This window comes from Manis pentadactyla, chromosome 8, assembly GCF_030020395.1.
Source record: "Manis pentadactyla isolate mManPen7 chromosome 8, mManPen7.hap1, whole genome shotgun sequence".
NCBI lineage: Eukaryota > Metazoa > Chordata > Mammalia > Pholidota > Manidae > Manis > Manis pentadactyla.
This window is the reverse complement of record NC_080026.1, coordinates 105,084,453-105,110,968: the sequence shown is the minus strand read 5'-3', so window position 1 is coordinate 105,110,968 and position 26,516 is coordinate 105,084,453. Positions and strand designations below refer to the sequence as shown.

The 26,516-nt window shown below is 39.7% G+C and overlaps 1 protein-coding gene across 8 annotated transcripts in view; it reads right to left on the bottom strand.

Annotated features, from left to right (window-relative positions):
* The window catches only part of PDE6C (phosphodiesterase 6C), a 52,474-nt gene that overhangs the window by 4,898 nt on the left and 21,060 nt on the right, over positions 1-26,516 (bottom strand). For all 8 annotated transcript variants that reach the window (XM_036880115.2, XM_036880116.2, XM_057506095.1 and 5 more), the window contains 8 exons: positions 23,284-23,433; positions 22,571-22,714; positions 21,306-21,374; positions 17,836-17,982; positions 17,493-17,600; positions 16,992-17,101; positions 11,968-12,055; positions 1,038-1,138 (listed from right to left, as the gene is read on the bottom strand). In XM_036880115.2, the coding sequence (XP_036736010.2) occupies positions 1,038-1,138; positions 11,968-12,055; positions 16,992-17,101; positions 17,493-17,600; positions 17,836-17,982; positions 21,306-21,374; positions 22,571-22,714; positions 23,284-23,433 (917 nt within the window). The remainder of the gene's footprint in view (positions 1-1,037; positions 1,139-11,967; positions 12,056-16,991; positions 17,102-17,492; positions 17,601-17,835; positions 17,983-21,305; positions 21,375-22,570; positions 22,715-23,283; positions 23,434-26,516) is intronic.

Below are 26,516 nucleotides of genomic sequence, written 5' to 3'. Positions count from 1 at the left end.
TATATTCATACAGTTGAATATACAGTGAAATGGATCTCCACTTACCACCAAGGTAAATCTTTAAAATATAATGTTGCATGGAAAAAGCAAGGTGCAGAAAAGTACATATAGTATACCATTCATGGAAAATTTTTAAAGACACATAACAATACCATATAAAAACATGATGGAAAGGACAAATACACATTAGCATCAGGATGGTGATACCTGTGAAGGAGGAAGCAGGGGCTTCAGGGTGGAGTGGGAGTGGGATGCTTCAATTGCATTTTTTTTATCCTTAAAAAAAGATCTAAGACCTTAAAAAGTGTGATATAACCTTAACATCTGTTGAATCTGGAATTTTTGGGTATCAATTATTTTTAAGTAACTCTCTTCATCTTTGTACTATTTAATAATTAAGTTTTTAATTAGGAAGGATCAAGAAGTATAACTTGATACTCCCCATCCAAGTCATTAAATATTTGGATCCTATAACCAGTTCACCTTTTTGTAATCCATTTTCATCAAGCAACTTTATAGTTCATGGACAAGAAAATGTTCAGAAGCTTGGAGGATCTGATCTCCTTGGTAATTATTATAGACTAGCATTCTGCAGTATATAATTCAGAATTCTATGAGTTTGGTTAATGTGCATCAGTAGCATCAGTTTCAAAATTTTTCCAGCTCCCAGCCTCTGGCAGGATCAAATATCTGAGCCTACACCAGAGCTCAAATGTCTGAACTCTAAACACCAGACTCCAGACCATGATGAATGCACCAGCACAGAAGGCCACCTCGCAAGGGTTTGTGGGGCCACCTTCTGGCAGTGTGCTGACCTTGCTGCGTATTCTTCAATTCAAACTTCTTCAGATAATGTATGAATTAATATTAGGGGCTTAGCTTTTTATAAGGTTTCCAGATGGCTATAAAGACACTATCAGGCATCTGGAGGGTATTCTATTGGTAACCCAAAAGGAAGATGAATAAATATGTATGTAACTAAATGCCTTTTAACTTGACTGTAGTGGATCACAGAGTATACAGAGTTCTGTACTTACTTGAAATATAAAGCCAGGTCAGTTGCTATTATTGTAACTTCAAACAAATGAATAACTGTTTCAAACTGGCGTTTATTTAGGTTCTGGAAGATGTTTAAACTCTGTAAAATGAAAATTCACAAAGTCATAAAGCATAATCATTAATTTGCTTTTGACTCAACAAACAAACCAAATGATGCTTAACAAAGATTATTATATAGGAAAAAAAAACTAGGTCTTTCACTCACTCTTTTGCTTTCAGTTTTCTTTCTTGGATTAAGTTATTCCTCTGCTGTACTTTGAATGAGGTCATTTGAACTATAAAATAGGTACTATTAACAAATACCCATTTACCAATGTATAGATTTTTGGAGTAAATAAGAGCAGTTTATTCCAGGACCATTAAAAAAATAATAGATTGAAAATTTTTATTAATTCAGGAGTTTAATAAGGAATATCTGGCAGATGTGCAATTGTTAGACATGTTGAATTATCCACCAGATTTCAGAGTGATAATAGAAACTACTGGAAAACTTTCTGCAAATTTTACAAGTACTGCAAATTACACTAGTACTCATGTAGACATAGGAAAAAAATAATGAAATCCTCCCTAATTCTAAAAATGTTTTCTTGTGTAATGGTTTTTGCAAATGAAGTTGATAGTTATGAAATACAGAAAAATTCCACTGGAAAGAAGAGGAAATAGTCTATTAACCTATGTAGAGTTGGAGGCAGCATAATGCAGCAGAGTGTACTGGACTAAGGGCCGAATAATAGCAGCGAACACGTAATGCCAGGCACTGTGCTAGAGCTTTACGAAGACTCATACTCTCACAACAAACCACAGCACAGAGAGGTTAAATAACTTGCTCAAGGTTAAACAGCTAGCACACAGTAGAGCTGATATCTAAACCAATGCAGCATGGCATTACACTGCCTCTCAACAAGCATCCCAGGCCCAACAAGGATTCCCAGCTTCGCCACTTGGTAGTTGTATAACCCTGGACATATCACTCAACATCTCTGAGTATTTGTTTTCTCAAACGAGGATAATATTAGCTGTCCTGCTAACTGCCTAATGCTTAGTCTATGATAAATACGTATTTGTGGGATGTTAACTCAAAGGAGATAATAACTGGGAATACATTTCAATGTTGTAAATTGCTATGAAATTTAATTATTGCTATATCATTATTATTATTATGTAAAGTTTGAGGCTAGCTCCAGGTTAATTAGAATTGCAAACCCAAGACCAGATATGGCTCTCTCTCATTCCAGGAGACTGAAATATTAGAAAGCAAGAAATGGACATAAACTCAAGTTTTAGCTAGTATGTTCTGTATTATACAAATCTTCACTTAAGTCATCTTTTTATAACAAATCCCAGGACAAGAAAAATACACAGAAGATGCAAGTAATAGAAAGGGAAGCTGTGATATTTTTTGTTAAATAATTCCTAATAGCAACTGTAGTTAGTCTTAAATAAATAGTATGAAGAAATGGCTTTGAACACTCCAAACTGCAATAAACAAAAGAAAGCCTGTCTTGATCAAAATCAATTTCTTACTTGAGACAGTTCACAGCAGCCCCTTGGGCATAAACTCTGAGCCAAATCTTCTGGATACAGATTATTTTCAACCTGGTCTGGATTGGCCAGGAGGTAAGAAGAGTAAATAGGGCATTTGTGGCATTTTAATCCCACTTAACCTGCCCCTGACTTTGGTACAATGGTTGACTTCCCTTGGACTGGTGGTGACCTAGTGGTATGTTTACATCAGTGAGTCACTGTATTTGTTCACTGCTGTATGTTGTTACGTTCCCAAAGTAATGTGTGTTGTGTGATTCTGACACATACTTCGTAGATCCAGTAACACTTAAAGTCATCCTTGGTTGTTGAACTAGGGGAAGAAGTTGGTGTCATGTGTGAAAGTGCCATAAACTTTTAGACAATTTTAATAGCACATGAAGTCATTTTAATGCTTATTGTATTACTGCAAATTTGCTAAGGGAGTAGGTCTCAGGTGTACTTACCACACCTGCACAAAAAGGGGAAAATGAGATGGATATGTTAGTTTGACTATAGTAATCATTTCACTATGTATATTGAAACATCATGTTATACACCTTAAATATATGTAATTTTTAAAAAAAGCAAATAGGAAGTTAGAAAAAAGCCAAATTAAAACATTATAGAACTGGGTAGAGAGGGTGTCATAGGTAGCAAAACAGTAGACCAAATTTAAATAAATAATCTCTTAGGATAGATCTTCTTGTCTCTACCAAGGGTCAGATTGTGGAGTGTGTAATCAACCAATAACCAAGTAAAATCAATATTTTTTATGCACCAATTATTTTAATGCATGTTGCTTATATTTGTAAACCTGGATACCTGTTGCTATTTGCTAAATATATGTGTGTGAGAGAAAAAGCTATATGTAAAGACATATAAAAATATGACTAATACTGTTATATTCTCTCTAACTCATAACTTTTTCCAATCCAAAATAATAAATAGCTGTATTAAAAAACAGCTGACAGATTATGAAAAGGTCTTTCACTTTACAAAGTAAACCAATACTGGGTTTAAAAAAAGATGTGTAATGACATACTTTTAAAATTGACACATCAAATTTGGGGATTAAAGATGGCGGTGTTAGAGGAGAGACAGAGGCTTCCTCCTAAAATTGGATACAATTAGAAAATTTAATTGGCGCAACTAATCCTGAGAGAGCAACAGGAAAGAGGACGGCGTCAGACTGCACACACCTGGAGAAAAGAGCAGACCTCAGCGAACGGGGTAACGTACCGGAGCTGTGGCTTGGCGGGACCCGAGCCCTTCCCCCACCCCAGCTCACCGGCGGGAGGAAGAGAAACGGAGCAGGGAGGGAGTGGAAGACTTGGGACTGCTGAACACCTAGCTCCGGAGATCTGCTCTGGGAGCACAAACCTACATTTCATGGTGCTTTCATGAGACTCACATGACTACTGGGTTGGAAAGTTAATACAGGCAGAGTTCCTGGGGAGACTGGGATTCCAGCTGCTTGTGGAAAGGAGGGATCCATATTTGGCTGCTCTGGGACAAAAACTTATACCTGTGTGCCTGGCCCACTGGCTCAGAAAGTGGAGACAGGCACAGCAGCCAGGAGGCTGGGAACAGCTCTTTCCTACCCCCAGGCACCAGTACCGCTCCCCTGCAACCCCTGACATTACTTCAGGGGCTGAGCAGCTCCAGAATAGAGCTCTGGGCACCAGAGGGCGCCATATACAAACATGAAACGCCAAAGGAACCTTGTCCAGAGTAAAATTGTTAATACAACTCCCGAGAAAGATTTAAATGATATGGACCTCATGACTCTTCCTGAAAGGGAGTTCAAAATAAAAATCATCAACATTCTAATGGACGTACAGAAAGACATCCAAGAACTCAGGAATTGACTCTTCCTGAAAGGGAGTTCAAAATAAAAATCATCAACATTCTAATGGACATACAGAAAGACATCCAAGAACTCAGGAATGAATTCAGGTCGGAGATCCAATCATTAAAAAACACGATGGAGGGTATTAAAAGCAGGTTGGATATGGTGGAGGAGACAATAAATGAAATAGAAACTAGAGAAGAGGAATACAAAGAAGCTGAGGAACAGAGAGAAAAAAGGATCTCTAAAAATGAAAGAATATTGAGAGAACTGTGTGACCAATCCAAGCAGAACAATATTCGCATTATTGGGATACCAGAAGAAGAAGAGAGAGAAAAAGGAATAGAAAGTGTTTTTGAGGAGGTAGTTGCTGAAAACTTCCCCAATCTGGGGAAGGACATAGTCTCTCAGGCCATGGAGATCCACAGATCCCCCAACACAAGGGACCCAAGGAAGATAACAGCAAGACATATAGTAATTAAAATGGGAAAGATCAAGGATAAGGACAGACTGTTAAAAGCAGCCAGAGGCAGAAATAAGATCACATACAAAGGAAAGCCCATCAGGCTAACATCAGACTTCTCAGCAGAAACCTTACAGGCCAGAAGGGAGTGGCATGATGTATTTAATGCCATGAAGCAGAAGGGCCTGGAACCATGATTACTTTATCTGGCGAGATTATCATTTAAATTTGAAGGGGGGATTAAACAATTTTCAGATAAGCAAAAATTGATATAATTAAGAAAAAAGGTATGCACTCAACTTTTCAGTGCTGCTTTCTTTGTAAATAGCACAAAATGCCTGAATTTCACTCATCTTTTTTTCATTTATTTTCATTTTCACTTAAAATCATTCTTAATTCTATATTCTTTTGTTTTCTTTTTTCTTCCTTTCACAACCAAGTTTCTTAAAAGAGCTTCCTAGTGGTTTCTTTTTAAGCTATAGATATCGATTTAATATAAAAGATCCTGCTTCTGTTTTGTATTCGTTGCTAGAAAGCTCTTGACCAAATCTGTGGCCCATGCCTAATAAATGTGGTTTGTACTCTCTCACTGCCCATTTTGGGCCTTCATCTTCATGCTTCACCTGATTTTATTGTCCCATTAGTCCTTGTTTTCTTTTTCTGTAATGTTCTATGTATTTTTGGAAGCTCTAATAAAACTTTTATAACAAATTGAGAACTAAACATATATGCACACATGCTGATTTTTTTTTTTTAAGTTACCAAAGGCAGAGCCAGTGACCCGTTAATTAGAGCAATTGATCTCAGGTTGTGGACAGCACACAGCAGAAGTGAGGATCTCCGTTGAAGTCCGAGTTTGACACCACAGAGCCACAGCTGATGGAAAAACTATGCTGATACACGTTTGTCCTGACTCCTGTTCCTTAGTCTGCTACACCAAAAAGAATTCCATACATAACCAGAAGTGAAGTGAGCAACGTAGACAGCAGTGGCCCATCCTAACATGGAGAGCCTGCAGCTTCATGAGCTTTGCTCTATATGAGCCCTGCCAACTTCTGGAAAGCCAAAAGCAAAGACGTGTGTTCCCCAGAAAGAAATAGAAGTGGTGAGAGGGTGTTTGAGAATAACTTGGAAGCTGAGGATTTGCCCAGCTTATTCCTACCCTTCATCCATACTATTCTTCCGCAGATAGTTGGTTCCATTAAGGGGTGAGTAATTTTCAAAAGGGAGCAAGCATAAAACCTCTACATAAAGACCACAAGAACACAAAATAATCTATAGTCAATGCAACTCCAACCAAAATACTAACAGGTTTGTATATATGTGTGTGTGCATGTGTGTTTGTAAGTTGATAAACTGATTTTAATATTCATATGGAAGTACAGAGAGATTGTAAAAGCCAAAGCAATCTTGAAGGAGAACAAAGCTGGAGAATTTATACTATGAGAAATTAAGACTTATTATAAGGCTATAGTAATTAAGATAATGTGGTAGTGACAAAGGGGAAACAAACTTATCAGTGGCTCAAAATAGAGTACAGAAACAGAGTCACACCTATAGCTGGTTTATAGGTCTCATGGAAGTTTAGTGGAGAAAAGATGCCTTTTAAATAAATGGTGCGAGGCCAACTGGATTTCCACATGGTAAGAAAAATATCCTGATCTCTACCTCCTGCCATATATAAAGGTAAATTGTAAAAGAATTGTGGCTCAAAATGAAAAAGGTAAAACTAACACTTTTAGAGAAAAAAATATCTCCATGGTCTTAAATAGGCAAATATTTTTTAGGAGGGAAAAGAGCTAATCTGAAAAAAATGTTTGATCAAATGGACTGTTAAAATTAAGAACTTCTTATCAAATTCCACCATTAAGAGAATAAAAAGGAAACTCACAGGGAAAAAATGTTTGCAATACACATAACCAACAAGACACATAAGAATATATAAAGAATTCCTACAAATCAAATTGAAAGCAAAATCAGGCAACCCCCCCAAAAAATATTGAAAGGCCAATAAACATATGAAGCTGTAGCTCAGATGTTACAGAATAACTACTGCTATTTAGTTTTATACAAATTATATTCAACATACTATCACTGCATTCCCATCAGAATGACTGAAATGAGAAAGATCGAAGTACCCAGTGTTGGAGAGGATGTAGAGCAACAGGAACTATCATCCACTGTTGACAGAAATGTACATTATACCATTTTGGAAAACTATCCACTAGAGTTGAATACATGCATACTCTCTCTATAGAGTATAGAACATACACAATTCTACTTCCAGTTATATACCAAACAGAAATGCATGCATGTGTTCACAAAAACACAGATAGTCATAGCAGCACTATTTATAATAGCCTTAAAAAGAAAATCATATAGTTGACCAAATAAATGTAGTGTATTCATACACACACACAAATTTAAGAAAAAAAGGAAGAAAGGAACACAAAAGAGGCAAATGAAAAAAACATTAAAGGAAATAACCAAGAACTTGAAAAATTACACCAATAATTATCCATAGTCTCAAAAACACAAGAATTCAAAGAAGATACTGTATAACAATAGTAAAACAGAAAATTAACTAACAAAGCTCAGAAGTAGAATGAAAAAAAACTAAAAAGCATCATAGTTGATGAGGTCCACATTAAATGCCACTCAAATAGAACAAACAAATGTAGCAAGAGACATAGTCCATAGGATTGAAGAAATTGAACAAAACAAAATGGAAAAGAATAAATACACAAAAATGGCTATAAAGAATATAATAGATATGAATAGCAAAGGTGACTGAACAATACATAACTGGCATTCCCAGTGTATTAGAAAAATGTTCAAAGATACAATGTAAGAGAACTTCCCTGACATAGAAATAAAAAAATCTATGGGCCATAAGTGTAATCCATAACCAGAAAAAAAATTGGCACAGAATGATCAAGAAAACATTCAGATGAAGCTACTAAAATATTAATAATCATATGAGCATCTATGCAGTAAAGTCACATGCAAGGGATGAAATCAGATTGGCCATGTATACTTCTTTAGGGCAACACTTGAATCCCAAAAGATAATGTAGCAAAATCTTCCAACTGTGAGGGAAGGGAAAGTGTGCCCCAAGACCTTTACAGCTTGCCAAACTGAACTTCAAAAACAAATGTAATGAACATATTCTTAAGCACATATAGCCTTTCTTGGAAAAAATAAGACAAAAATCTAACCGATCAAGTCAAATGAAATACACAGAAATGGAGACACCATAGTAAAAGGATTGATGGTAAATACTGAGCCCTTTTAGAAGCAGAATTAAGAATAAACAATTGTGGAAATTACGAATCAAAATGTGAATTTATAAATACTGACAAAGGTAAAAAATACTGATGACAGCAAGTACCTTACAAAACAGGTGGAGATGTGGGAAGAAGTAAAAGTATTATAATTGCTTCATGCTTCATAGCAGGGAGTTAATAGGGTTAAAGTTGACACACACTATTTACAAATATCAAACATCTAAATGCTTAGCTATAGTTTTTCATGATTTCTAATAGTCATTTGTCGTGAGCTCGTTAGAGGGCTCTTTAACCTCTCATGATACATTTATTTGAAGTTCTGCAATTCCTCCCATTTCAAAAATGTTTCTTATTTTAATTTAAATAAAATTACATTAAGATAAGTGAAATACTACTCAGCAATGAAAAGGAGTGAATCACTGATACATGCAACATGGACAAATCTCAAAATTACTACTCTGTGTGAAAGAAGCCAGCACATGTACATAAAATCTAGAAAACTCAAGCTAATCTAGAGTGAATAAAAGCATTTCAGTGTTACTTAGGGCTGGGAATGTAGAGGCATGAACTGCAAAGGGGAATGAGGAATTGTTTCAGGCGACAGAAATGTTCTGTGTCTTGATTGTGCTGGTGGTTTCCCAGAGGTATAACACTGAAAAACTCAAAACTGTACACATTTAAGAGATGAAGCTTATTGTATGCATTTGTACTTCAATAAAGTTGATTTAAGAAACAACTCTGACTGAAAAAATGTAAGATCCCATTTTTCTAAAATTGTTCTCCATCCTGTGTGTATATAGTTACAGAATAGTTGCAATGAAGTTCATCAAGTGTTAATAGCTATTTCTGAATGAGAGGATTTAAAGCGATTTTTTTTGTGTGTATTTGTCTTTGAAATTTTCCCTTTTGTGTGAATTTTTGTAGTGGGTATGTATACTTTTTACAACTACTATTAAGTCACTAATTTTCAAAACATAAAAGTATGTAATGTTTCATTTGTTTTCCTGGGGATTGTGCTGAAAACATGATGTAGAGACAGGTGCCCCGGAACAAGAGGGAGGCCTATTTCCTAGTCCTGTTCCAGCTTGGCCCTCACTTGCTCACAGTCTAAATATTTTTGTTTCCCCCTACTATTAAAATGGCAATAAACATATAAATTCTGGGTTGTACACCACATCAGTAGAAATGGCTCTAATTGTTTCCTATTAGGGCTTTCAGGTGAGGGGAGGCCAGAGAAGTACGGGAGGTTCTAGCCTTCAACGTGGCACCTCCAGCAGCCATAAGAGACGAGTGCCAACACATTCACGGCTCGCTGGTGATCATACACAGGATGTTTAGTTTCTTCACTCCTTTGTATGAGATTGGTTGGTATGAAAAAACATACATAGAATTTTCATAAACTTTGTAAGGAAGTGTTTTGAATAATAACAGCATTGTTATTTATGCTGAGCAATTTCCTTTGTCATTTCTACAATGCATTTTATTATTGAATTTACACGCATTCAAATTTGACTAACAAGATTTCCACCTGTTCACTCAGGTGAAGGGATGAATTTCTGTCTGGTTTAGAATACAGGTGGCTCTAATCCTCGAAGTGGTGAGTACAATTCCACTGGGATATAAGGACATTTTTGTTCAAAGCCTTATAATTGTGTAGTGCCCACATAATGCCAAAATTGCTGGATAAATCCCAAGGATTCCCCTTTAAAAGTGTTTAATGCAAGCATTTTCTTTCTATGGAAAGCAAGTAATAAAAGAACTACATTGTCTCCCAACATGTAAAAAGAACATCTGATGGCTAAAAATTTCATTTTTTTTCAGCATTCAATTTGCCTGCTTGTAAAAAGCTCTGCAATCTCATTGCCTAGCGACTGTATTTACAGTCCTGAAAAGTCTGCAATTAGCAAGTTAAATAGCACTGTGGACAGGTCCTTGCCAAGGTGGTATGGATTACTGAGATGCAATATTCCTTTTTAGGAAGAATAATCAGCCTTTATATAGCCATCAAAACCAGTTCAGACTGCAGAGTAAATAACATTAAGAAAATTAAGATGGAAAACCATAACTCTATTATAAATTCTCAAACCCCAGAAAGGAGCACATGAGGTATTTAGGGAGCCTTGCAATGTTCAGCATTTAAACGTTTGACTATAGTTTTTTTAATGTATTTTGCTTTAGTACATAAAAGCAAAATTAAATAGTGAATTCTATTTGGCACTGCTTGCTCGTGGTATCCCATCACCAGAAGGATGTGTAGAAAATTCTTACTCAAAAATACAAGACTGTCCCAACCAGTAACACAAAGACTCATAACAAAATGAGTAATAACAACTCACTCTTAACTTCCTGAATTACTTTCAATTCTACTCTTTTTAATTTTCAGAGAACAGATACTACCATTTTATGGTCTGAATCCTACTATATGGAGAGGTTTTGGCTGTACATCAGAATTATTAAAGTTCTTATTAAAATTCAGTTTCCTGAGCTTGAACCCTAGAAAGCCAAGTCAGTAAACTGGAAATGGAGTCCAGGATCAGGTTGTTTTTTTTTTTAATTAAAGTATTATTGATATACATTCTTATGATGGTTTCAAATACGCAACACAGTGGTTCAAATTTCATCCATATTACAGGATCATATTTTAACAGCCTGCCACCTCGTTCCCCAACACCCCCGTCCCCTGTGATTCTGACACAGTTGGTCTGGGCACTGCATCAATCACAGGCTATTAAAACACTCAAGTATTTTTTTTCCACTTTTCTACCTTTACAAATTCTCCCTCTTGGCTTCTCATTACCTAGACGAATGTAGCCATTAACTCTAAATTTGGACATTATTTCTGTGCCCTCCCTCCCATGAGCCTTTAATTGAATATTATTATAGATACTGAGGAGAGCTCCACTCTCCAGAGGGCTTATTTATCCTAATGAGCACGTGTGACTCTAAATGAGGTCTCTGCTATGACAAAACGGTGTTGCCTCCGTCTAATGAGGGCTCATTCTTATTAGTTTTGGTTTGGAACATTCTCAAGAGATTTTTTTTTAAAGTATAACTAGATTATATTCACAACTTTTCCACACGTTCATATACCCCAAGTATAAGTAAATTATATGCACAACTTTTCCACACATTCATATACCCCTTAAAGAATACTGGTAAAAGAACCACTACCTCCTATGCAAGGTTAGTAGTACATGATCTGTGCAAATCAAAGTGAATTTAAGACCAAGCCCAAACCACTCCCTGCATCGAGCTGTCCCTGATCCTGCCCTTCTTCTCCCTATGCCCTGCCTCCTCCTGAAGGTGGACCTCCCTCCAGAATTCTTGGAGCATCACTCAGTGCTGCGGTGATGGCAGTTTCCCATTCTGTCTTGTATCTTTATTTCCTACCACAACAAGCTTGACTCTCCCAAAGATACAGAGAATGCCTTACAGTGCCTATCCCAGGAATAAGATCACTGGCTATGTCGCCTTCTTTTCTCCTTTACACTTACACATAATTCACACCCAGAACCCACTCACACTCACCATAAGCTTTTTCTACTTTCTCTACAGACCCAAAGAGATTTTGTGACTTTCCCAGGCTCTTTTTGTCCTCTATCTCAGCTACTTCCAGCTCGGTTGTTCACAAACTGTTGCAATACAGCAGTTTTTCTCAACTGACTTCAATAAGGCTATATACACTGTCAAAGGCCGTAACTCAAGACCATCCTCTTTCTGAGCACTTTCTGTGGGTTGGTGCTTTGATGCAGAGCTTGGACCGTGCTAGAGCGAGGCCCAGGTACCTCATCCTGCAGCAGAGTCTTGCTGTACTCCAGGTGGTGCCTCTCCAGGATGGAGGATCCATGAAGCTTTGCCAGTGGAGATGTGGATCTAGGCAGAGAAGGATATGCCACAGTTTTAGCTGTTTAAAGATTACACAGAAGTCCATACAATATAGAATCTTTACTCTCTGTGTTTTTTTCCCTTCTTCCCTGTCCCTCTGCCCTAAGCCTATGAAACTGGCAAAAAGAACACACTGGAAAATATGTTTTAGATTCAGAAGATGAGAATATACTTTTCTTGAGGGAAAAAGTCCTTTAAAAAACCTAATTTGTTGAATGCATTGTTTAAATGATGAAGTTTGTTCAAGCCTGCCTCTAAAGTCTTGCACTCCCTGGAGCTGAGGGTGGTAGACTGTGACTTACAGAAACAGTAGCAGACCTGCTGAAGTTAGACATTTGCATAGAAAGTGTTTATTAGGAATTTCCATGAACGAAACTGAAAGTGAATCTAAAGCAATCATCCTTTCTTGCTCTAAGACAGTGACATAACTTTAAACTTAGATTTCCCATTTGTTAATGGTTAGGTACCCACTTTATGTAAGTGGGGACCTCAGTCTTGGTATCCTGTCTTCCTTCAATTCTTCCTGTTCAAGGAAGGAGAAACAATACCAAAAAACAAAAAGGTGGAAAGAAGAAAAGGTGGAGAGAGACTAAGGTCAAAGATCTACACAGAAAATGTGAAGACTTTGTTATGAAATATAGAATAAATAATTTTAAGGAAGCAAGAAATCAGAAATACAAGTAGCAGCCTTAGTAGAGGAGTTTCATTTTATTTCAGAAAGTACAGAACTTTAGGGAGGGAAGGAGTCATTAGCAGGTCATCAACAAGTCTGGTAAACTAAATACTCCAGTTAGGTAACAATCAGACTAAGTTTGACCAATATCAAATTGATCATAATTTTAACATATATTCAAATATCTACTGTTTCAACACTGGAGATTTATAAAAATGAATAAAGCTCAATTCCAGTCAGAAAAGAGTGCTATCTTTAATTCTTTTAGGTTTATAAACATTAGTCAGGAAAGGTTACTGGGGAGCTAGATACTCAGTCTCAAAATGACACCTCGCAGATTACTTACTAATATAAAGGAGAAAGTGTACCTGTACATAAAGAGATCTGCTGGACATGATCCATAAACAGTTTAGCCTCATAGACAATGGGACAAACTGACGTGATGGGCCTCCTACTGCAAGGCACTGAGAAGGACACAACGTTATCTATGTAGAATTCTACCAAAAATGTTTTCCCTGAATCTAGTAATCAGGAAACAAGTGGACAAACCCAAATTGAGGGATAATCTGCAAAACAACTGGTCTAGACTCTTCAAAAACGTCAACATTCAGAAGACACAAAAGAGGTCGAGGAACTAATTCCAGATTAAAGGACATTAAAGATACTTGACAACTAAACATATTGTGTGATCCTTGATTAGATCCCAAATCAGAGGGAAAAAAGCAGCTATAAGAGACATTACTGGGAAAGGTGGAAAAATCAAACATTCTGTACGAGATAATAGTATTGTACCAATGCGAAATTCCCTGAGGGTGATCATCATATTGTGTTTATATAGGCAATAGAGGGCAGCGATGGTAAGAAAGCACTAAAGTTTCTTTTAACCCAGAGAGTCATATCACAACTTTCTGAGCAATTTGAAGATGGGGGGATGGTGGGCATGGTTATCAGTATTGCCTGGGGAAGTGTGAGGTAATGGGGTAGATGACTGAAGACTAGATACAAGTAAATTTTATCCTAAAATTTAAGAAGTAGAGAAAATGGTACAATCTGTAGATGACAGAACAGGGAGATTGACATTAATCTTACATGATTACATGTATTATAGAGTATTCTGTAAGTGTGAGCATTTACAAAATAATCACTAGGAAATTCCAGAGAAGGTTTAGAAAGAGAAAATGAAGCTGAGTTGATGTTATGAACCTTTTTTCAATAAAGTTTGTGAGAGTGGAAGTCCAGGTTGGAATACTGAGTGTATACACTCAATAGTCACTCAAATAGCTGGACAACAAAGACCAAATATTGTTTAATTGTCTTCAGTCTGGGGTATGTATCTCATCCTGAGCCCTAAAACTCTGCCCTTGGTTTTGTCCTGGTGCACAAAGTTATATTAGAAAAAAGAATCCATTGGCTAACCGTGTGACTTAAATGGTTACTTCAGTTAAGAGTGGAAAAAGAACCCAATTAAGAAGGTAAAATTTAATTAGGATTAAATATAAAGTAGTTCAGATCATGTCTGAATTATTGTGCCAAACCTTAAGACCTGCATTTAAGGAATGACAGAAAAACATAGCAGCAGGCTCACAGAATAACAAATACAATTATGTGTATGTAAACTGTTATATGACAAATGGTTACACAACTTGGGTGTTGCACCAGGAAAAGAGGAGGGGGAAATTATGATTCCCTGTAATATGTAAAGGAATAACCCATGGGTGAGAAATTATACATATTCTAGCAGCTCCAGAGACCTCAACTAGGACAAACAGAAGTTATAGGGAGACCAATTTCAGTTCAATATCATTGAAGAATATTCATCCATTAGCATCTTCTAAAAATAGACTGACCTGCCTTCTGAGTTCTTAAGGAAAACGATTGCATACAGACTACAGGGCATAGGAAGGAATACAGGAAAGGTGAGGCCTGCGCTGGATGGGGGGCTGAGATAAATTCTAAAATTCTGTAGATTATATTGTGACAACTGCATTTTTTTCAGGGACAAGATGAAGGAGAGTGAAGAAGACGGAAAGCAAGAGAGCTGAAAACTAAGCAAGAGGAAGAAGGAACAAAGAAACTTTTAAACTCATAGGAGAATGAAGCAGAAAACAAACTGGCTGGACAAGTGAAGTGAACAGAGAACAGAAGAAATTGAGGGAATAACAAAATATGAAAATGGCAAGGTTTTGGGGGAGTCGTCAAAGGGCATAGTCTAAGGCTGGGAGGTGAGGATGGAAACCAGAACCAAGGGTTCAGACATTGTGGAGGTAAGCAATCAGACTAAGACCATAAGGACCAGCCAGGAGGCAGTCATCTGTGTCCCAAGTGCTTCAGTTCACACTCTACGGTGACGTGATTTGTACCATCAGTGTGAGAATAATAATTCAATCTGATTCAACCTTTTTTGTGAATTGCTCTTCCCATGAAATGTCTCAATATCTTTGTGCACTCCTGAGCAATTCTTCCCGCCCAATAAGAGACTTGACACGAAGAGACTTGTCAGGCATCGTTATTGAAGGGCATTGGGCAAAAGACTGCATTTGGTCATAGCAGCTTAGCAGAACTGCCAGGACCATGGGCACTGGTGCCAAGGGGTCTGCTGTCGGAACCCTGTACACAGGTTCCAGTCCTTCCATCATCACATAGTCCTGCTGCCCAGTTTACAGGGAGAAATGCTGGGAGGAGCCAGCATGCCCAGCCGCGGATGAGCACAGGGACCCAGAGGCCAGGCCAAAGCCGAAGTCTGGGATGTGCCTGCAGACCTGGAGGCGGGCTGCCACAGCCAGTTCGCCGCTTCCTTTAATCTAGGGCAAGTTGGACTTCATTTTTTGCACTTGTTTCTTCATCATTAAAGAAGGGGATAATAGGACCTCCCATGTGGAGTACAGTGCAGATTAAAGGAGGCAGCGGGATCAAGAGCTTCACCTGGTCTGTGGCTCCCATTAGTGCTCGGTGCATGTTAGTTCCTTTGGAACTGAACTGGCTGGCACACTTCTGGTCAGGAAGAAGAACAAGGGCTCAGTGACTGTCAGAGACTTGCATATGGGAATGCAGAACAGCCAGCATGGGCTGGAACTCTCTGATGAGGACTCCCTGGCTGAAAGCCAGAGCCGGCAAGCTTGAGGGGTAGAGCTGCTGAAGGTCAGAAGACACTGCTCGCAATGGGTGTTTCACTCACTGAAAAAATTTTTCTTGAGCACCTACTATGTAGTATATATGAATATAATTTTTATATATGTGATTATATATATTCATATATATATGAGTATAATTTCATTTGATTCTCACAACAGTCTTCAAGAGGTAGATATTGTACCTATTTCATAGCTAAACAACTAAATCTCAAGGAAACTGACTTTCCCAAGATCCCTCAACCAGAAAGTAGTTGGACCCCACACACCCAGATGCCAAAATGTGTTCTCTTTAAAACACCTCACTACCTCTGAACAGGGGCAGGCTGTGTGTCAGAGACGAGGACATGGTGTGGCAAAGGCAGACAGAGCATCTTAAAAGCCATTATCAAGGAGCTAGGCTGGCCATGGGCATTGCTGATGAATTGTGAAGCATGCCAATGACATAATAATAATAGTAATAATAATAATGCCTAATATTTATTCACTGCCAAGAGCCTACCATGAGCTCATTTAATCTTTATAATGACCTTAGGTATTAGGTACTGTTAATATCATTCTTATTTTCCAGATGAGGAAATCAAGGCTTAGAAAGTTTAAATAACTTGTGAGCCCAGTGAACCCAAATCCATCTGAGCTGAGAACCTGCACCCTCATTATTGCACTTTCTTAGGGCAAGAGAGGGAGATGGCAATGATATTACGATGTAAGGCCAATGGAAGGAGTGTTTGAGAAACAAAAGGACCAGGGAAGTGAAGGTAGTGAGCCTAGGAAGAAATGCTCTCTACCTTGAGCTGGAGAATGTTACACAGGTGTGTACAAGTGTACGCCTAAGACCAGTGCACTTTACATACGAATTCAGTTAAATGAAGTTGGAAAATGAAGGAGCGAAGGCATTTATGAATAAGGCCGGGACACATTTGGAAATGGGAACAGAAAGGAAAGGGGAAGAAAGAGCAGACATTTGTTGGAGAGCTGAAGCTCCAAAGGACTGGGATGTGGCCCTGAGATTCCTAAGCATGCAGATGAGGAGTTGACTGGACTAAGGGAAAAGTTGTCTTCTCCCCTAGGCACCTTCAGACATCACCCATACATGTCAACATTACTGCTTATGTTCACTTACTTCATCTGATACAAATTATTGGTGCCTCTGTGGTCAATGTCATGGCAGAAAGCAGCAGCCAGCATGGCGAAGGCTTCGAGATCCGTATAGTATTTCTTTAGTCTTCCTGTCTAAATATACATATATATTTATCTGGATTAATACACCTCTAAACAAGTCCAGTGAAACCTGCCTGCAGTGGAGAAGGGAACCTGCCCTGCTTTCAGAGCAAGCTGGTTATATCTTGAGTATTGCAGCTCATTCTGGTCAATGACAAAACCCAGCAGGCTTCTAAGTTTTCCTGTAAGGAGGGAAGTACGTGGATGTCACAGTATTAATCCACCCACGTGCTCAGGGCTACTCACATTCCCTGGCATCATCCACAGGGCAGTTTGGGGTTTCCGGGATTCTGTCTGCGAATTCCAAAATTGCTGATCTAAAATGATGGACCGCATCCATTTCTCACCATGCTCAGGAGGAAAATGTGCAGGTTTACAATTATTTACAGTGCTCTGTACCTACCGTCAGCAAAGTAAACATGGTCTGCCCCACATTAAACCCATGCCTCCAGTTGTGGTAAGTGACAGAGCGGTACCCTTTCCTCACTGTGTACATCCATCTGGTGAGAACCTATCACCAAAAAACAGACAACACCATTCAGACTTTGGAATAGAATTCTAAAGGTTAGAAGTCTGTGGCAATCTTATCTAAAAAGATAGGTTCATCTTGTTTACACAGTTTAAGCTGGTATATTTACAAAGTTAATAATAATTTAAAATCCAAACTGCAGTTAATCTTTCGAAGCACAGGAAACATTAGTGAAGCACAGCAACAGAATCACACAGTATTTCAAATACCATCTGACCTCTACAGGTACTTTGAATTTCTCCACGGCATTTATTTCAAAAAACAGTCGTAGTCCACACTGAACCAATTCGTGCTCTGTAATGGGGAAGTCGCTGAAGCGGAATTCATACAGGTCTACTGCCTTTGGGTCCGGCAAGGCCTCTTTCTGTTGAAATAAGGATGAACTGTTTCAAATTACATTCACCTTTTTCCCTTTAGTCTCACACAGCCAACATTAAGCATAAAACAAAATTACAATAAACAGGTGCCACGTGCAATTCACTGAGCCTCTGTGTGCCTGGCACTGGGGATGCAATTTACAGACATTATCCTCACAGCAAGGCTACACAATCATCCCCAGTTTCCAGTTTGTGAAACTGAGACATAACTGTATTGAGAAACCTTCTAAGTGATGGAATCCAATTCCAAAGCCAGCTGCGGTGGCTATTTTCTTTCTCTAATGCGAAATAAAATATTTACTTGCAGCAGCCTTACCCATTTTTCATCCTCAACTTCTCTTTTTTCCTATTCAAGAGATACTCAGTAAATAGTGATTGCCTCATTCAGTTATACTGTATTCCCTTTTCATGCTCATGATCCTTTCCCACCAGACTGTGAGCTGCATGAGGCCGGGATCGTGTCTGTCTAATTTGCTGCAGCATCCCAGAACGTGCGGTGCACTCCCACGGAGGCGCTTGGTAAATGTTCCAGTGAGCACCATCCCCCCTCGCCTGCCCCCCGCCCCAGTGTGCTGGTATCCTTGCAGACACTCATTGGACACACCTTGCTTGGGATTCAGGACTCTGGGAGAAAGCAGTGAACTAGGCACATGAGTTCTAGGGAAATGCAAGAGAGATCCTGTGCTCAAGATCTCTTAACTTACTGAAATGGTTACAAATACAGACCAGTGAAAGGTGAGAGCTTAGACTACTCACAAAGCATAGCGTCTGGTGCCTGGGCCTATGGGAGAAACTGAAGGCAGCCTGGGGCCAGTTAAAGGAGGAGAACTTCTGGAGGGGTGTGTATGCAGCTGACAGGTAGGAGGCAGGGAGGAGGTCATCACGTAGGAGGAGGAGAAGCCCCAGGAGGCAGAAGTTAGCAGGGGCTTTGCAGATCCTCCAGATGGACTTGCAGGAGCAATTCAGTTCAATAGGTGCTTACTGAGTCCACAGTGACACCTTACTACTGCGCTAGTGTCACATCCCTCCGTAAGTCTGAGGTTTCCCCGGGGACAGTTCATGCTCTATTTATACAGATTTCAACACCAAATGATGGCTCTTTAGATAAAATTATGGTTTCAGGTCTCCTAACCCCTGAGTTTGGGCTGGCCCTTCCCACCCCTGCCCTTTTCTCCACTCCCTGAGGCTCCCAGTGTCCTCCTGTACTCCTTTCTCACCAATGCCATTCTCAGACTATGGCTTCAGGCAGAGATTTTTTCCTGCAAAGCAATGGCCTAGAGCCAGGAGAGCAGTATTCTTGCTCATTTCTGGGTTCAGATTAGCCACAGCTCCTGGGCTGAACAAGCCTCAGTGTTCTCATCTGTGAAATGGAAATAATAATAGTAACATTTTCATCTTTGTTGTTTTAATTAAAAAGCAATGCCAATTTTATCGACATATGTCAAAGAAAATTAGAGGGGATGCAATTCACGGTCCTTAGTAACACTTGAGAAAACTGCTTTCTCCATGTCCCACAGGCCCCTCCTACGCCTTTGTTACCCCTTCTCATCACTTTCTTTCTCTCTCCAAACTCTCCCAAGTTCCTGGCCTACATAGGCTCTTCTTTTTCACTCGTTTACTTATTCATTCAACAAACTTTTATTGGTTCCTATCTGCCCTGTAGGCACTAGGGGTAAGGCAATGAATAAAGCAGACACAGTCCCTGCCTCGGAACCATACATTCTCATGGGGAGAGACAGACAGGTACAATTTTGAAAAATCAGAGCAAGAGAAGAGTTACAGGGTGCAGGGGGGTGGGGGCATGCTACAAAGCCTCCCTGCTGGAGGTGGATCTGCCCTTCAGTTCTCAGAGTGTATGTAAAGATAAAATGTGAAAATGCTTTTTAACATACTACAGGGTCAGCCACACTAAAATGTAAATGTGCATTTTAGCAGGAAACAAAGTAAGAAGTTCTCAGAATTATGACTCCCAGGCCCAATTTGTAGTTACAGGCAAACCAATAAATAAAACTTTAATACAGAAATCATAGGTTTTGTGGAGCAGCAGTTTTAAATCTGTGATACAGAGAGGTTGACAAAATTCAAAGCTTTTGAAGTCATCAGTGTATGAACATTTATACCCTGTCCAGAAACATAGGATTGTTTTAAAGCAGACTTTCTCACATTCTTTTAAGATGTAGGCTGCAAGAAGGTATTAATTAAAAATAAAACACTGTAAGCTTCCAAAGGCAATACCTAAGAAAGCTTCAGGCCCTAAGTTCCTGAGGCAGAACGGAAAGCCTCCTGCGGAGAAGCCCTGTTCAGCCGTCAGGGCGGGGCACCCTGGTTCGCTGGTGAACAGTGCGCCTTTCCTTTTGTATGAGCATAGACCTCATATTTAAAAAAAGCTCCTCTTTCTACTACTGACAATATTTTGTTACCTGTTATTAAAAGAGTTGCTAAACTTGAAATAATTGAAATTCCTTGAACTGAAAGCAGTTTATTGCAATTTGACGATGGCTAATCCTTGTCTTGTGCTGCCAAGACTGGAGCCACTCACCACATTCACTACACATAAGACCGCTATTCAGATAGTCCCTCAAGTTGTTTATATAATTTCTGTAACAATAAGGCTGTATACTCAAAGAAAAAATTCCCGGCTTTTGACCAAAGAGTAGCAACTCTGGCACCCAAGCCATGTCCACTTTGCAGGAATCACACCACTGAGGAGTTGTGAGTGGATCTGGGAGCTGCTGCATGGTCCCACCGGTCCCCTGCGTCTGGGCTGGCTTGCTCCATCTACCCCCAGAAGGATCCCCTGAGCATCTGATCCGGGCACTTCTCCGGTGCTGGGCTGTCATGGTCTCGTTCCACCTCCCCACCAGGCCCCACAGGCTGTTCCTCTCCTCTGCTCACCTCACACACCCAGTGGCAACAGGAGGAGTGAATGGCATGCCTCCAGGCTCCAGAGCTAGAGATGGCAGGTGATAATGGTGCCTAGAGAGGTTTATGTTCCCCTGTAATTCTGCCATGTCTTCCGGGATGGCCATGGTGTAATCCAAACTATCCAAATAAACCAAGCCATCACAGCATTAGAGTCTGTGCTTGGAGTCCCTTCTGCAGTAGTCTAGTTTAGCTATGATACCAAATTATCGTGTGGATTGAACTGAGGGAGAAAAAAGGAAGAAAAGCAGACAGCCAGAAAATCACTCTTAAGAAAAAAATCCCTTTTCTTTTTAGGTGCCAGAGAAGAAGAAACTCAACATTACTTGAAAAATGAGAATGAGGGTTCTAAAATATTTTATTTAAAAGATAGAAGCAAAACACTTACCAAAATTGTGACAAGTTGTTTTTCTTCACAGTCTTCAATTACGTCTATATTTAACTTCTCTTGAAATTTCTAAAACGTAAAAACAACTAAGGTCTGAAGTAGATTCCTATCTGATTCCCCTACTCTTAAAATCAGTACTTAAATTGTACTTAAAATATGCTGCAATGAGTTACATGACAAAATGGCATTCTGGATGCAAAGAAGACCTATAGCACTTGATGATGAAGAATTTTCTCTAAAAAATAACCTAATATAATTAATTCATGCACCCAAAATATAACAGTGGCTGTCTTAAAGGAAAAGGAGGAGGAGCGGGGAAGAGGTGGTTTGTTGGTACATAGGCAAGAAAGAAAGAGGCAAATGAGTGGCTTATACTGTTTTTCTATTAGTTTAGAGAAATTTGCCTTTATTTTCTCCAGTCTTTCTCTTCTTCAACATCTCGGACTGTCAATTAAAATTTCTCTTGACACACAAATCCCCCAGCAAAAAACAAAACCAAAAAAGCTACCCCAAGAAAACTACACCTACACACACACTCAGACACCTAGGGAAACACAGGGAATAGAGCCAGCAGGTGTGTGTGACACATTTTCCCTTTACTTGGTGATTAGAACACTGCTAGTAAGATCTACTCGCTTCTCCATTATCCATGAAGTTGCTCTTGGTCACATTTAGCCAATGAGAATTTTAACAAATGTGATGTGAGTAAAGATTCTAAATGAGCTAGCGCAGCTGGACTTGCCCTCACACTTCTCTCATCACAGAGAGAAGAACATTCATCAGGCAGCTGCTGGCCAAGAAGGGTGAGATATGCATACAGTAATGCAAATGGACAGCTGGGATCCAGGCTCGACCCAGATCAATCAAACCTTGGTCAACCCACAAACGCATGAGTGAGAAATAAATGCTTATTGTTATATACTACTGAAGCGTGGGAGGTTGTAATGCATCATTGGATGATAATAATTGATGACAGATTTTCCTTCCTGGAAATATTTTTTTCCTTGATAACACTCTAGATGTCATACTCCAGCTTCCGCAGACCCAGGACCTCTTTTCAACCATCCAAGCAGCCTGGAGTTCCAGAAGGCTCTGCGTACACTGAGCCACCCAGGTCCTCCCACAACCCCTCCTTCTTTGTCTCCCTTCCTTAGCCCAGAACTAAACTCATTCTTATTTTTCAGATGTCTGGGTAACTAAGTAAAAATTCCAGAAGCTGTGGTTAGATGCCACCTAATGTGCACAGGACTGAATTCCCCACTTACCAAAATAGACTGGATTTCATCAGCAGTCGCTTTGGTCTGGCTCATGAGCATTTCTTGAGCTATGTCCTTTCTGTTTGCAAGCTTATTCATTTTCTCATAGGTGTCAGTATTTAAAAGAGACCATCCAAGAAATTGAGTAAGAGTCTGAAATGGATAAAATGTGATTAAATTTTCTAAAATTAAAGGAAAATTGATTTTGAGGCAACAATCTGCATGCTTTTCTATCAATCTCCCTTCTACCATCAACAGCCCGGTTCCTTGTTTTGATCTAAGAAGAAATATACAAATAACCAGTCCCACACAATAAATCTGGCTAAGACCTTGTTTTTCAAAGTGCACCATGAATACTTTATTAGAGGAGAGAAATTACAAACATCCAGTAGAATAAAGTACAACTTGAAAATCAGAGAGAGGATTAGGAGTGACAGCAAGAATGAAAGGGACTGGAAGGGGTGGGGAAGGAGAGAGGAATGTTTTTCCCTGGTTTCCAAGTCTGGTAAAGAATTTTGATTAAGCCCGAAATTCATACTGTGGTAGAAAATGTTGCAGTTTATAGAAGTCAGGAAACAGAAATGACACAATAACAACATACTGATTGCAACCATGTGTGACTCATGTCTTAATTGCCTTTCAAAAATATTACTCCAGAATAACAAATGATGATGTTATATCATGAATTTCATTTACCTCCATTATTTTATAATTGCACTTACCTCAGTAATGTGTTCATCATACTCATCAAAAGGTTTTCCATCCTTCCTGTTGTAAAACGTAGCTACTCCCACAATCTCTTCTTTCTTGTTGACAATAGGCAGGGACAAGACATTTTTAATGACCCAACCAGTTTCATCCACAGATCCTTTCTGCAAACAATAAGGACACTTAGGTTACTTAAAAAGAATGTTTTTAATAATTACAGATTCACAGGATGTTGCAAAAGAAATGTACAGTGAGGCCCTGTGTTCTCTTCACTCAGTTTCCTCAATGGTAACATCTTGTATAACTACTACACACTATCAAACCCAGGAAAGAAACATTGGTACACTCTGGGGAAGTTATTCAAATTTCACCAGATTTATATGTATTTATTTGTGCATCGTGTGGGTGTAGGTGTTTCTATGCAAATTCCTCCCATGTGTAGATATGTGCAACTTTCACTGGAGTCGAGTTACAGAATTAATCCATCACCACAAGGCTTCCTGGTACTACCCCCTTTACGGCTGACTGCCCCTTCTGCCCCACACATGCTTAGGTTACTTTTAATTTTAAAGAAAGTATAATTTTGGGGTGTTAGATGCACAGCTCCTGCATTGTGTCAGGACGTGGCTAGGACTATATAGCCACAAAAGTGTGCTAATAATTCAATTAAGTATACTAGAACCAAGTGTCTGTATTGTACAACCCTAACCTCTTCTCTTTGTCTCCCCAGCCCTAGGGACGGGAAGCACTTACCTCTATGTTATCTCAGTGTTCCCTGTTCATTTCTTCTGTACTACAACACTATGTTTAGCTAATTCCTTACATTAAGTTCTCTCTGTTGAGTGTTTTTCTGTTTTTCTGACTGATCGATCAAGATAGTCTTTGGCTCTTCTGAACCAGAGAGGTTTTCTGAAAAAACCTAGTGTGTTTTCTGTTTTTCTGACTGATCGATCAAGATAGTCTTTTGGTCTGTGGTGCAGCCCCTATGATGTGCCAGGACTTGGGCTAGCTGCTGGGGGTACAGAGATGAATAAATGATAGGCCCTAACCTCAAGATGATAACAATCTAATGGGGTGTGCAGGCACAGAAGTTTAGGAGTATTTCTCAAAGTGTGGCAAAAGGACCACATACAACGGATTCTTTTTTTTTTTTTTAAGCTTGCTTCATAGACTCTGGGCAGGCATCTTAAATAATTCTGCTGTTTTCTGAAGTCTAAGAGCCATGTGTCCTAATGGTCAAAGCATTGGGAAAAAAAAGGCAGTGCACAGTGGTTCTCAAAGTCTTCATACTTGGAAAATACTGTGAAATATTTATATACTTAAACCGTCATATGGACTAGGGACAAAATCAGTAACAGGAAATATATTACCTGTGTGTTAAATAACTTCAGAACCATAATCATCCACATATATTTTTGAAAGCTTCCAAAACTAGCTTCACTGACTGCTTCTTAGTTTTTCAGTAAATATTCATTATCTGTTCATGTTTTGCTATTATTAAGTTAGAGCTTATTAACAGAAAATGATGGAAGGAACTTAAGATTCAAGAAAAATTAATAGGACAGAAGCTTAAAATTTTTAATTATCTGTACTTAAATTGTATGTGCATCTTTTTCTGTGAATTGGATCACTGTAATGTTAAAGGAAGAACTCCTTAGTCTAATTCCACAGACACCCTGGAGAGGTCTACAACCTAATCCTGGGAACTTGTGAATATATTACTTTACGTGGCAAAGGGGCATTAAACCAGGAGATGAAATTAAGGATGCTAACCAGCTGACCTTAAGATAGGAGAAGTAGCCTGGATTTTCCAGGGGACCCAATGTAACTACAAGAATCCTTACAAATGGAAAAGAGAGACAGAGTCAGAATCAGAAAAGGGTATATAATAGAAGCAAGGTCAGGGGAATTTGATTGCTGGCTTTGAAGATGGAAGGGAGCCATGAGCCAAAGAATGCAGGCAGCCTCTGGAAGCTGGAAAAGACAGGAGAATCTGTCTTTTGGATCCTCTCTAGAAAGGAACACAGTCCTGCTAACACCTTGACTTTAGCCCAGTGTGACCCATTTTGGTCTTCTGACTCCAGAACTATAAGATAATACAGTTATGTTGCTCCAAGCCACTAGGTGGTAATTTGTTACAGGAGCAATGGACACTAATATACCATAACCCCAAGGAGCACTGTTTGAGAACCATTGCCTGTGCAGGTTTGCTCTGAGTGCAATTCACTTTTAACCACTGATTTTTTCATTAAACTTCTCAGGTACAAAATGGGAAAGTGAGGATCGGCAGGGATAAGCAGGAGGAGAGAGAATAGGAAGGTTGGGGGAGAGGTGAAGGCTTGGGGAGGGCAGCCACCCTGTCCTGAGCCTGGTCTTCGGAATCACCCACAGGGGCAATGCCCATAAAGGAGAATGGGGAGGGTGCCTGAGGGGGCAGGGAGCACTGGCAAGATGCAGCCCTGACCCCCAGCTGGAGGGGTGGGGAAGGAGTGTGTCAGATCCCAGTGCATCTGTAGAGTTTGCAGGACTGTTGGGGATTCCTAGGGCCACTGCTGCCTGTCAGAGGAGTCTGGGGTGTACAGATGGGTCTCTGCTATATCCCCATCTTACTCAGCCAATGGCTGGGAGCAGCCTGTGGGATGTGTGGCCTCCGTGCTACAATCACTGGATTTCTGAGCCCAGGAGCCTCTGGACGGTCATCCTTCCCATGGTCAGAGGCCCGAGAGGTCGTTTTCACGGGCAGCATACTGGTGTGTCTGAGAGAGCTGGGAAATTTCCGTGGGCCAGAGGTTACCCCAGGGAGGGCCCCAGCCTCCTTGCTGCCAGGGCCCAGAGCCCTTGCATGGCTGTTCCTTCAATAGCGACAGAGCGGCCTGAGAGAAAGCTCAGGCCTTCAAACCTCAGACCACAGCCCTGGCTCTGCGGAGCCAGCCTTCTTCTCTTTGTGTTTAGACAGTGACTGCATGAGGGCCAGCGAGTTTAGAAAGTCCTTGTCGCCTTTTTCCTGCCTGCGCATTCTTTCCTGACACCCAGTTGCCACATATATAGAGGTCAATGCTGGGCACAGTGTGGTCACGATTAGGCTTCAGCTGCAAGGAGGAAGGAGCTAAAGCAAACGCACCATATGGTGTTTGCATGTTTTCCATGTCAGTGAGCAGAGGGGTAAGCAGGGAGGTCCGGGGGAAACTTCCATGTAACCAAGCAAGCATGCGCAGGTTTCCTCAGGCCTGGTTCAAGCCTGCTGCTC